Source organism: Aegilops tauschii, chromosome 1 (genome assembly GCF_002575655.3).
Source record: "Aegilops tauschii subsp. strangulata cultivar AL8/78 chromosome 1, Aet v6.0, whole genome shotgun sequence".
In the NCBI taxonomy this organism is placed as follows: Eukaryota; Viridiplantae; Streptophyta; class Magnoliopsida; order Poales; family Poaceae; genus Aegilops; species Aegilops tauschii.
The window spans coordinates 23,734,406-23,746,513 of NC_053035.3; the positions used below are offsets into that span (position 1 = coordinate 23,734,406).

At 45.5% G+C, this 12,108-nt stretch overlaps 1 protein-coding gene and 1 long non-coding RNA gene across 2 annotated transcripts; both read left to right on the forward strand.

Annotated features, from left to right (window-relative positions):
• Positions 1-8,478: 8,478 nt before the first annotated feature.
• On the forward strand, positions 8,479-9,263 carry LOC109758783 (histone H2A.2.2). Its single transcript, XM_020317648.3, has 2 exons — positions 8,479-8,764; positions 8,859-9,263. The coding sequence occupies exons 1-2, from the start codon at positions 8,561-8,563 to the stop codon at positions 9,111-9,113; spliced, it is 459 nt and encodes a 152-aa protein (XP_020173237.1). The 5' UTR covers positions 8,479-8,560; the 3' UTR covers positions 9,114-9,263.
• Positions 9,264-9,684: 421 nt separating this feature from the next.
• On the forward strand, positions 9,685-10,424 carry LOC120966931 (uncharacterized). Its single transcript, XR_012200180.1, has 2 exons — positions 9,685-9,931; positions 10,067-10,424. It is a non-coding gene; the product is annotated as an uncharacterized lncRNA (long non-coding RNA).
• Positions 10,425-12,108: the final 1,684 nt, after the last annotated feature.

The following is a 12,108-nucleotide window of genomic DNA, read 5'->3' on the forward strand; positions in this document are numbered from 1 at the left end:
CCTGGTCACGCTAATGGGATTCGTTATATCACTCGGTCGCCAGCTGGCACAGTTCGTAGCCCAAAAAAACTAGCTGGTTAGTTCCATCGAAAAACAAATGTTTGTTGATTCCTTCAGGGTAATCCTTACTCGCCACTTTGACCATGACCTGCCCTTGATACTTACTTTTCTATAAGAAGTAGAAAAAAATATTTAAAAATCACGAAAAATAATTAAAAAAAAGTGTTTACAAGTTAAAAAATGTTCGTGGATTTTATAAAATGTTCATGAATTCGGAGAAATGTTCATGAATTCGGAGAAATGTTCATAGATTTGAAAAAGTTTGTCAATTAAAAACAATCATAGTTTTTCAGAAATAAGTCCATGAATTTACAAAAAACGTTGGCCAAAATTGAAAAGGATACGCAGTCGATTTTTTCGAAAATTTAAGAAAAAATCACATATTTGAAAAAAGGTCCTTCAATTTGTGAAAAGTTCATGAATTTGAAAATATTTCATGTATCAAGCTGCGAATAGGGTTTTCCTATTTGAGGGAGCTTCTATAAACTTCTAGTTTGTATTTCTTCAATTTTTAATCTTTTATTTATTATTATTTTTATCATGTTTTTACAAAATTCACCAACTTTTCTTAAATTCATGAATATTTCTACATTTCTGCGATCCTGGTTTTGGGTAGGCCGGACCATTAAGTATTTCTGCGATCTGAGTAGGCCGAGCGTTCTGAGTAGGCCGGCCCATTAAGCGTTTCCGCGATCCTGGTTTTGGAACCTTCTATGAGGTTCCGAGCCGGGTTTTTTGTTTTTGCGAACTTTTAGAAGACCTGAACCAGGTTTTCTATTTCTTTTCATTTTTTTCGTTTTTATATGCTATTCTTATTTGCTCTCCTTTCTTCTTTTTCTTTCATTTTAAGCTTTTTATTTTTTGTTTAATTCTTCTTTTATTTCCTTTTTAAAAGATTTTCAAGTTTATTTTTCTCTTCCAACAACTATTCAGAAATTTTTAAAATATTCACATTTTTTAAAATTTGTTAAAATTTGCAACAACTATTACTGTTTCAAATTTTGTTCAGATTTTTTTCACAAATCTTAAGAAATTCCCCAAAACTTTCTAATTTCAAAAAGTGCTGAATTCTTTTCAAAAAAATGAAATTAAAAAAATAGAATTTCAGATTTTTATTTTTTTCACAAATTCAATATATGTTCTGTAGTTTCAAAAAATGTTTCTGTTCTCAAAATTTGATCATGTTTTCCAAAAAAAATAGAAATTCAAAAAACTAAAACTCAGCAAAAAGAAATGCAGTCAGCATGAATCAAACCAGCAACTTCAGACAACAAGCTATAGGTGTTAGCCACTGCACCATCTAGGGCGTGTTTGGCAGCCGTAGTGACTGGGCCTGGCTAGCTCAGGCCTAATGCCATGAGCTGCAACAACAAGTCCAACCCCAACCCCAACGCCAACCCCTTCCCTTAGGCCATTGGATGGAGGGCTTTCTTCCTAGGGTACTCGCTCGGTGACCGCACCAAGTTTGAGAACACCATGGAAGTGTGCTCAAACTTCAGCAGCGTGAAGAAGGCGACATCGGAGGAGTTGAAGATACTGATTCCTGACCTAACGAAGGGCACTATGTCAGTCGACATACTTCGCCGGGCCATGAATCAAGCTAAATCCGGTGACGCTGGGCAGAGAGCAAAGTGGGCCAAGTATACAGACAGTACGGGCGTCCTCATGACCATCAGGCCGGCGTGTACTTCACCACAAATACTGTGCCTACGGAAGGGGAAGAAGAGGATGCAGTGGTGATGATTGTGAGGGCACCGGAGCCAGGAAACCGAAGCATGCCAATCGAGGTGGACTCCGGCGAGGAAGAAGAGACGGTAGTGCAGGAGAAGACCAAGACCGAGGCCACCCGCCGCTCCAATCGCCTCCAGGGTCCCCGAGGCTAAGATCTGCGCGTACTATATAAGATGAACCCTAATCCGCGTTACTATTGTACTCAATCCGGATCTGGAACCTCATATGTACCAGTAGTCATGACGATGTTATGGAAGCTTCTATGGTGTTTACCCCGATTCCCCATTCCCCTAAAGCGGATCAAATTGAAACTCGAATCGAATGCGATGTAGTAGGCGAGGAGGGGTGCCGGTGAAGGTGGCCAGAGGTACTTGCTGTTCGCCGATCTGCTACACGCCACCGCCGTGGTGAGAGTGGGGAGAGGGGAGAGGGGAGAGAGAGTGGTGAGGGTAATAATTGTCGGCGCTTCGGGAAACAACACGGCTTCTCGAGGGTGGCTCCTTGCGTGCAACCCCTATCGCCCACGTGTCTGGCTCGGGCCTGGCTCGCGAGAAACTGTCGATTCGAGCGTGCCTCGCGAGACAGGCAAAGAAGTGCTTTGAACTTCATGCAATGCAGACCCAATAGTGTATGCTGGCAACCAAACAGGCCGGATTCTTCCCGGGCGGGCCTGGTTGGCCTATATGCGGGCAACCAAACGCGCCCCTACTGTTTGTCATAAGTACATGCATACTACCGTTTATATAGGTTATCTTGTAAATTGATTTGAAACCATGAATGTGTATATTTTTGTGCAAGGTAATCCAAAATGTGTATGTCATGGGATTTACTGAATGTGTGGGTCTCTCATGTCCCTTTTTGTTAGAATTAAATCGAGGTACATAGTCGATCCACCGAGAAACAAGCAATCACAGACAATGACGACACCGAGATTTGTTAACGAGGTTCGGCGAACTCGCCTACTCCCCGAGGCAATGACTACGGGCGCTCCTGCCCGAGATACCACAACACCGGCCACCCGGGCACCGGCACAAGCCGCCGGCACCCCCTTGCGGGCCTGTCGTTATCTAGTCGTCATGGGTTACAACGTGGGGTGCCTCCTCATATATAAGAGGCCAAGGGTACAACGTGTCCGACTCTGACACTACAAGTATCCTACCCACACTACAACACCAAGTCCAAGCGTAACCCAACTAGTACAAAATATTCGACACAAACACAACAAACTCCACCTTGGCGAATATTCTCCACCACTTTGAATTTGTCCATGCGTCAAACTTTCATGCACTCCGGACTTGTGTTGTCTTCTTCGTTGCTTACCGAGAGCTACTCGACGAGTCTGCCCCAGACCCGCCGCCGCCGTGAGACCCCGCTGCTACTCCTGCAACTCCAGTCTCCGTGACTCCACCTGCAATAGTGCTCCCTTGCAACTTGTAAAGATGCGAAGCCGTCCTCCCTCCAATCATCGCGGTCACCTCATCTTCCATGATTCTCATGGTCTTGTTATCCCGATCACAACGGAATACCATACCACCATCATGAAGAACACCAAGCGAAATTAGATTCCTCCTTAGCCCTGGCACATGCTTGACCCCCCGAAGCATCCGCTCAACTCCGTCAAACATCTTGATTTTGATGTCACCTACTCCAGCAATACGATAACCTGTGTCATCGCCCACATAGGCTAAACCAAACTCACCAGACTTGTATGAAGAGAACCACTCCTTGTTGGGTGTCGCATGAAAAGAGCAAGCTGAATCCAGCATCCACGCTTCACCTTTGGTTGACCGCCTGTCTGATACTATGAGAAGATCACTACTATTGTCTGAGTCATCACCATGAGTTGCCTTATTAGCACTTGCCCCACCATTGAGTTTTGGACAGTCCTTTCTCATATGTCCCCACTGCTTACACTTGTGACACTGTATATTCTTTTTCTTTTTCTTGTTCTTCCCTGCCTCATATCCCTTCCGCCACTCCTCTCCCTTGACTAGCAAACCTTCACCATGAGAGACTTCCACCGCGTTCTTCTTTGTCATATCACAAGATAGCAATGCCACAGTAATATCCTCATTCTTGACGGTCTCCTTGCCGTGCGTCAAAGTAGTGATCAAATGGTCATAAGATGATGGCAATGAACAAAGAAGCAGAATTGCCCTATCCTCGTCGTCAACCGTCGCACCCAAGCGTGCTAGATCCGTCACGACTTGATTAAAGGCGTTCATATACTCCACAAGATCTGACCCCTCTTGCATCCTCATCCCATACAACTTTTGCTTCAGATACACCTTGGTCGTCGTAGTCTTGGACATAAACTGACTTTCCAGCTTCTCCCAGATCTTCTTCGGCGAATTCTCATCCATCACATGATATATAACTTGGTCCGACAGACACAACCGTATAGTTCCGGCTGCTTTCAATTGTAACTCCTCCCAGTCATCCGCCTCCATCTTAGCTGGCTTGGCTTCCTGCAACAACGCCTTCAAGCATCCCTGTTGTGCCAATAAATCTTTCACCCTTGTCTGCCATAACCCAAAGCTTCCAGTTCCGTTGAACTTCTCCACCTCAAACCTGGTACCCGATTGTCGGGGATATACCCCGCGGCGTAAACCGGCCGGAAGTATAACCCGGCCGGACTTGGCGGTTTACTTGAGACCCGGCTGAGACTTAACGATTCACTGGCGACCCATTTGGACCTGGCGGTTTACGATTCATTGGTAATCCGGCAGGCGGGTCAGAGGAGCGACAAGACCCGGTGGCCCAACGGGCGGTTCATGAAGGCCGGTTCATACTATGGTGGGCCGGTTTAAGAGGAAAGGCGTGAGGAATATTTGTTTTACAAGGAGTTAAGACCTGGACTTGTATCCGGTTTGTATTAGAGATAGACTAGTCCTAATCCTAATAGGACTCCACATGTAACCCGCCCCTTCAACATATATAAGGAGGGGCAGGGCTCCCCAAAGGGGGACAGAGGCAAGAAGAAACAATCTCTAGGGCTAGACACAAAGGGCCGGTTTACCGGCGACTCCCTCGTGATGATAATGAGACCTAGCCACAAACAGCATGTAGGGTTGTTACCGGATGATGTTTCCCGGGGCCCAAAGCTGTCTAAATCCCTGTCTTGCGTTGCGTCTCTCGATTCCGCTCAACCCCTCTCAAGCTACCACATAGATACGTTGGCCTCACGACTAATTCCTTACACTAGGACATCTGTCGTGACAATTCCACGACACCGATGGCGCCATGATTCTTTGTACGGCTGACTGTGCGAAAAAATAACCAAGCAGTCTTCGCGTGATCCCCAAGTAGACAAACAAAACATCAAAGTACATCAACGGACCTTTTTATAACAAAAGATGGGCAAGGTCGTGATAAGGCCTTAGCGATGCCTTGAACCGGCACCCCTCCTAATAAAATAAGTCAAGCTGACCATTAGAACAGGAGACACATTTTGTCATATATGGGGTTAAAAGGAATATATGTTTACACTAAAAAATTCAATTGTATTTTGAACATTCGTTTGAAAAAATTGACCGGAAAAATGCTGGAAATTCCGGGTTTTTGTTTCAAAAACTGGCTTTTCCAGTCATTGCAGAATAAAACCGAAAAGGAGCAAAATAAATTGCATAAACCCTCGTGCGACACCTATTCGACTTTCAATCAATTGTTTCCTAGCCATCTAAGATAAATGTCTATCTGAAACAATAAAGGAAAGTAACAGCTGGTACAGTGGCTGCTACTAGGAGTGTGGTAGGTAACGTGTCAATTTCGAATGCCAGTGGGCACAAATTGTTTTTTTGGCTGTATTTGTATTTCTGTCTTTGCCACTGACAGGCGTGCCCCATGCGCAGGTATGGAGTGTGGGCCATCTGGCGTGCAGAGTTTAACAGAGACATAACGGCAAGTGAACGAAATGTACTTGGATGTACCCGAAACGTAAGTTGTAGGGCTAATGAATGCAAGCTTATATATCAAAAGCGTAATTAACTCAACTCTGAGGCCAATGCTTGTGGCAATTACAAAAAATATTTAATTCCACATGCAATGCTCGCCACATACACTAATGGTGCATAAGATAGAGAGGAAGGCCCTTTTAAAATCGCCCAAGTAAATAATTCCAGTATGCAGCCTCACCCCTCGCGCTTGCGTGCAACGCCCCTACCCTAGCCAATTAATCGCCCAATCAGCGGACGTTGCCCCAACTAAACCCAATGAACAAACACGAAACATATTATGAGTGAACTTAGAATGATGGACGTGCAATGGTGGCCCGACAGACTTTTAAACCCGAACGGATGTAGTACTCTTGTTTTAACTTTGATCTACTTTGTAAGAGAGTCTCCTCATCAACTTGTATCAATTTGATTGTGTTACTTCATATATAAAGCTACGCGAAGGGGCGGACGGTTTTCGGTGGGGGGATTGAAGTCTCGGTGGCAGAAGCCGGTTTGAAACAAAAAAACTAGGTCAGATCGAGGGAAAAAGACCGATGTAGGAGGGAGGTGGAGGAGGTTTTTAAGATAGGAGGGAGGAGAAATTTGGCATCTTGGGCAGTGTCAAGCCAGACAGGGTGTGGATTAGAGGTTCTCTAAAAGCACACACGTATGCATTTTGACGTGGCATCCACTCCTCTTACTTTTTCATACCTCTCTCCTTCACATATGCAAATTGCCATGTAAACATGCTATAAGCTTGGTACTATACTTGCTATAAGCAAACACAAGTACTAATTAGTTTCCGCATGTGGCCTCACCCCTCCAGCTTGCATGCAACACCCCTACTCTCGCTAATAAATCACCCAGTCAGCGGACGTTGCGCCAACCAAAACCAACAAACAGACACGAAACATCTTACGAGCAGACTTAGAATGATGGCGGTGTCCTTGTTTGCAGATTGCAAAGTCAAGTGTATCAGACGCAGCGGCAACACACTTGCCCATGAACTTGCAGCGGAAACCAAAAGCAGTGGAGACCAGATGATGATCGCGGAAGTACCGGAGAGACTTCGACCACTGTTGATGCCTGAATGTCCCGGTCCTGTTTGAGTAGTTCTTAACAGCTCTAGTTCTAAAAAAAGAGAAAAGAATGATGGACGTGCAATCGTGGCGGGACGGACATAACTTTGATCTACTTTGTAAGAGTCTCCTCATCTTCTTTTATGGGTTTGTTTGTGTTACTTTTGTATATTATAGCAGCGTGAAAGCCTATTCCAAGATTATTAGGAGAGGGGTAGACGGTTTTCGGTGGGGGGCTGAAGTCTCGATGGCAGAAGTAAGTGTGGGAAAAAAAATCCAAGAGATTGAGGCAAAAAGGCCGGTGCAGAAGGGAGGTGGAGGACGTTTTTAAGATACGAGGGAGGAGAAAATTTGTACTCGCTCCGTCTGAAAACATTTATCGAAGAAATAAATAAAAAGACCGATGTAGGAGGGAGGTGGAGGAGGTTTTTAAGATAGGAGGGAGGAGAAATTTGGCATCTTGGGCAATGTCAAGCCAGACAGGGTGTGGATTAGAGGTTCTCTAAAAGCACACACGTATGCATTTTGACGTGGCATCCACTCCTCTTACTTTTTCATACCTCTCTCCTTCACATATGCAAATTGCCATGTAAACAGGCTATAAGCTTGGCACTATACTTGCTCTAAGCAAACACAAGTACTAATTAGTTTCCGCATGTGGCCTCACCCCTCCAGCTTGCATGCAACACCCCTACTCTCGCTAATTAATCGCCCAGTCAGCGGACGCTGCACCAACCAAACCCAATGGACAAACACGAAACATCTTACGAGCAAACTTAGAATGATGGCGATGTCCTTGTTTGCAGATTGCAAAGTCAAATGCATCAGATCGAGTAGCGGCAACACACTTGCCCATGAACTTGCAGCGGAAGTACCGGAGAGACTTCGACCACTTTTGATGTCTGAATGTCCTGGTCCTGTTTGAGTAGTTCTAAACAGCTCTAGTTCTAAAAAAAAAGAAAAGAATGATGGACGTGCAATCGTGGCGGGACGGACATAACTTTGATCTACTTTGTAAGAGTCTCCTCATCTTCTTTTATGGGTTTGTTTGTGTTACTTTTGTATATTATAGGGGCGTGAAAGCCTATTCCAAGATTATTAGGAGAGGGGTAGACGGTTTTCGGTGGGGGGCTGAAGTCTTGATGGCAGAAGTAAGTGTGGGAAAAAAAGCCAAGAGATCGAGGCAAAAAGGGCGGTGCAGAACGGAGGTGGAGGACGTTTTTAAGATACGAGGGAGGAGAAAATTTGTACTCGCTCCGTCTGAAAACATTTATCGGAGAAATAAATAAGAATGGATGCATTTAGAGCAAAAATAAGTCTAGATACATCTATTTATTTGATAAATATTTTTTAACAGAGAAAGTACTACTACTATTTTGGGCAATGTCAAGCCAGATGAGGACGTGGGTTAGGCGTTCTCTGAAAGCACACGCATCTGCATTTTGACGTGGCATCCAATTCTACCCGAGGCTCGCAGATACCGAGAGGGCCTCGCCCGGTCACGCTCCCCACCCTCGCTCCTGATTGGCCCGTGCCCTCTTCTCGCGGATCATGCCCCCGGAGCGAACATCCACCGTCCACGCCCCCTCCATCCAACGGCCCGCGCCGCATGTCACGCGGATCGCCCCCCCGCGTCCCATCCCGCGCGGGCATATAAACCCCAGACGCGGCCGCTCCAGACTCAAACCACATCAACCAACCCCACCGAATCCACCTCTCGCCGGAGTCCCAGCAAGGAGCGAGCAAGCCAGGAAGATGGACGCCAGCAAGCTGAAGAAGGTGGCCGGGAAGAAGTTCGGCGGGCCGAGGAAGAAGTCGGTGACCAGGTCCGTCAAGGCCGGCCTCCAGTTCCCCGTCGGCCGCATTGGGCGCTTCCTCAAGAAGGGCCGCTACGCCCAGCGCGTCGGCTCCGGCGCCCCCGTCTACCTCGCCGCCGTCCTCGAGTACCTCGCCGCCGAGGCAAGCAACACCATCTTAATCCCCCCTCCCTCTCTTCGGATGAACCGCCGCCCTTCTCTCCGGCGTGGAGCGAGCTAACAAGCTTGTGCTGCAGGTGCTGGAGCTGGCCGGGAACGCCGCCAAGGACAACAAGAAGACCCGCATCGTGCCCAGGCACCTGCTGCTGGCCATCCGCAACGACCAGGAGCTCGGGAGGCTGCTGTCCGGCGTCACCATCGCCCACGGCGGCGTCATCCCCAACATCAACCCGGTGCTGCTCCCCAAGAAGACCGCTGAGAAGGCCGAGAAGACCGCCGCCAAGTCGCCCAAGAAGGCCACCAAGTCCCCCAAGAAGGCCACCAAGGCCTAGATCGTAGTAGTGCGGTGTGCTGATGGTTCCAGTGTGGTTAGATGTAGAAGCTGTTTCACTCTGTATCCTGCGCCCCTGATGTAATCGGAATCAAAGGGGAAGCCGCTTGCTTCCTCTTGACTAATGAATTATCAACTAAGCGTTTCTGAACTGAATTTGTCTCTGTTCATTTGTTCATCCATATGATTAAAATCAAGTCTGAATAAATCCCTTCACATCCATATGATTAAAACTAAAATGACTTGAATTAATTTGCACCTGCCATGTGGTCATAACAACATTTCTGAAGGAAGCAGGTGGCGTAGGCGACAAAATATTGCAGTATCTCCAATGGATGATCTGCTGGATTTCCCTTATTAATAATACTGCTGCTAAATAGATTTCCTTTATTACTACAGGGAAATCCAAATTAAAGAGGGCATGAGTCTTGAGAGTATAAATAGTAGTACGGCAACGCCAGCGTTGACAATCCGCACTCAGAGAGAAGCACATTTCGTTTACTAATCACGCGTCAAGCAAATCATGCATGTAAGGTTGATCTCGCCAAAAAGTAATAATACTGCTAAATGGATCTCATTTATAATATAGGGAATTCCAAATTAAATAGGGCATGAATCTTGAGAATATAAATAGTATGGCAACAACGCCAGTGTTAGACAATCCACACCGAGAGAGAAGCACACTTTCCCTTTGAGATCGGCCTAATATCCGAGCAAATTGAGAAGACGCACGGCAAGAGAAAGAAGGGAGATCGATCATGGCTCGTGCCACTGCACTAGTGGCCCTTGTTGTCCTAGGTTCGCTGGTCGCCTCCGCGAGTAAGTTTTACCTATTGTTTTTGCACAAGGCTGCGTTGCATCACATGCCCCTGTTTTACGTAACGTAAACGAACTTTAATTTGTGACTAGTGAGTGACTAACTCTGGATGATGCGCATGATTAATTTTGCTCCAGCGTCGTCCGAGGAACTACATTGCTGCACGGACCACCACAGCTGGGGCAACGGGTTGAAGAACATCGGCTGCAGGCTGCCGGAGCAGAACGGCGAGTGCAACGCGTGGTGCCAGTCGGGCTGCCGCGGTGGCGACTGCAAGATGCGCGACGGACTGCACTTCTGCCATTGTTACTGCTGATCAGGCACGGCGGTGTTCCGCCGTTCAAATTTGTATGCAACGAGTTGCCGTTAGATGATACCCTGTGTGTCGCTGCGAGAGTTGATTGCAATGTAATTCAATTCGAATTGGTTGCATGGAATATGAATATTTAAATTAATAATGTGAGAGCGGAGATTTATTAAAATAAATACGATTTATCGACGGTGAGTCACTCATTCTTATGCTTTCATGAACGGGCCTTGCATGCAGGGGGGCCTTCTAGGTTTGACCCACTTTGCTTCTTGCCCACGTGGTTGACTTTGTCTTTTTTTTATTTCATATTCTCATTTGACTTGTTGACTTTCAAAATTTGCTTTGCTTATACTTTTGTTTTCCGTCTTTGATTATACTACATGGGACGCTTATGGGTGGGTCTGAGCCTATTTGCTTCTTCTTTTATTGGGGGGTAAACCATGTACTCCCTCCGTTCGTAAATATTTGTCTTTTTAGAGATTTCAAATAGACTATCACATACGGATGTATATAGACATATTTTAGAGTGTAGATCACTCATTTTGCTCCGAACGTAGTCACTTGTTGAAATATGTAGAAACACAAATATTTAGAAACGAAGGGAGTATTACTCAATCACAATCTATCTATCTATCTATCTATTATCTATCTATTATCTATCTATCTATCTATCTATTACTTTACTATACTAATTAGAGACTCCCAAATAGTTACCACATTAATTAGAAAATAGAAGCCGTTAATTTGATGGGACCAGAGTTATTACGGTGTGGATTGATCCATGTAGATTGCCATGTTTAGATTTTTTTTTTCATGCATGAAACGAATAGTATTCCATACAAACTCTTATTCTACGCAGACTTTTCTTTACGGTCAAGCCTCCTAGCCATCCTAGACATCTTCAATTGATAGAGGAAAATTGACGCTAGGGCTACCATCGCCAATGGCTCCTACGCATGACCTATTTTCAACCATAACCTAGCTAGCCTTCATGTGTACCCTCAACAACTACGCCTCTTCTATAGGCTTGATAAATATCAACCGGTTTTGGTTGGAGATTACCGATATTGCAGTGCCCAATGGCCTAATCAAAGCAGTAATCACCTCGACGGCTCATCCGAGTACTTTCCGGCGACACGGACGTATGTACAAGGCAAGCTCAATTACTGCCAAGCCAATCTGTGTTGCAAGGAGATGATTCTCAATCGTCTGCGAATACATACGACAGAGTATGCCCACGTAAAGAAGCTAGCAGGCTGCTGGATTAGCGAACTATACGCTCACGTCAAGAAGCTAGCAGGCTGCTAGATTAATTCTCCCTGGAGACGCAACTATACGGTTTTAATAGCTTCGATCTGTTCCATGAAAAACATATGATGACTTGTGGCGTGCATGCCTGGATCAAGCAAGTGCGTACATGCATGCAGTCTAGATATGGACGGAAAGAACTCAGTCGATTGGACGACTGCGAGCGTACTTCTGATGGAATCTAATCTTCTGATGAAATCTAATCGTTTATGAGCAAGTATGATTGGGCTTGCACCAACAATAAATGACTGAATTTTTTTCGTGCTGCAGTTTCTGCATGCTTCTTTTGCACGACAGTGTTAAGATTCTGTAATTTGAAAATTTATTGTGATCAGCGTCAAATAATGGATACCCTCAATTATGCAAGTGCTCGGCCTCCTTCGGGAGGTTGCTTTATTACATCAATCTTCTGAAATTTTCTTCTAGAGTGCATGTGCATGTCTATCGTGCATAAATACTTTGGATTTTTTTTTGCGAGGGGATTATTTGCTTTTGCCTTCTATGTACGTAAAACGCAAAGACGCCTGAAGCTGTTTCCTAGGAATGTGCACTGATTAATTA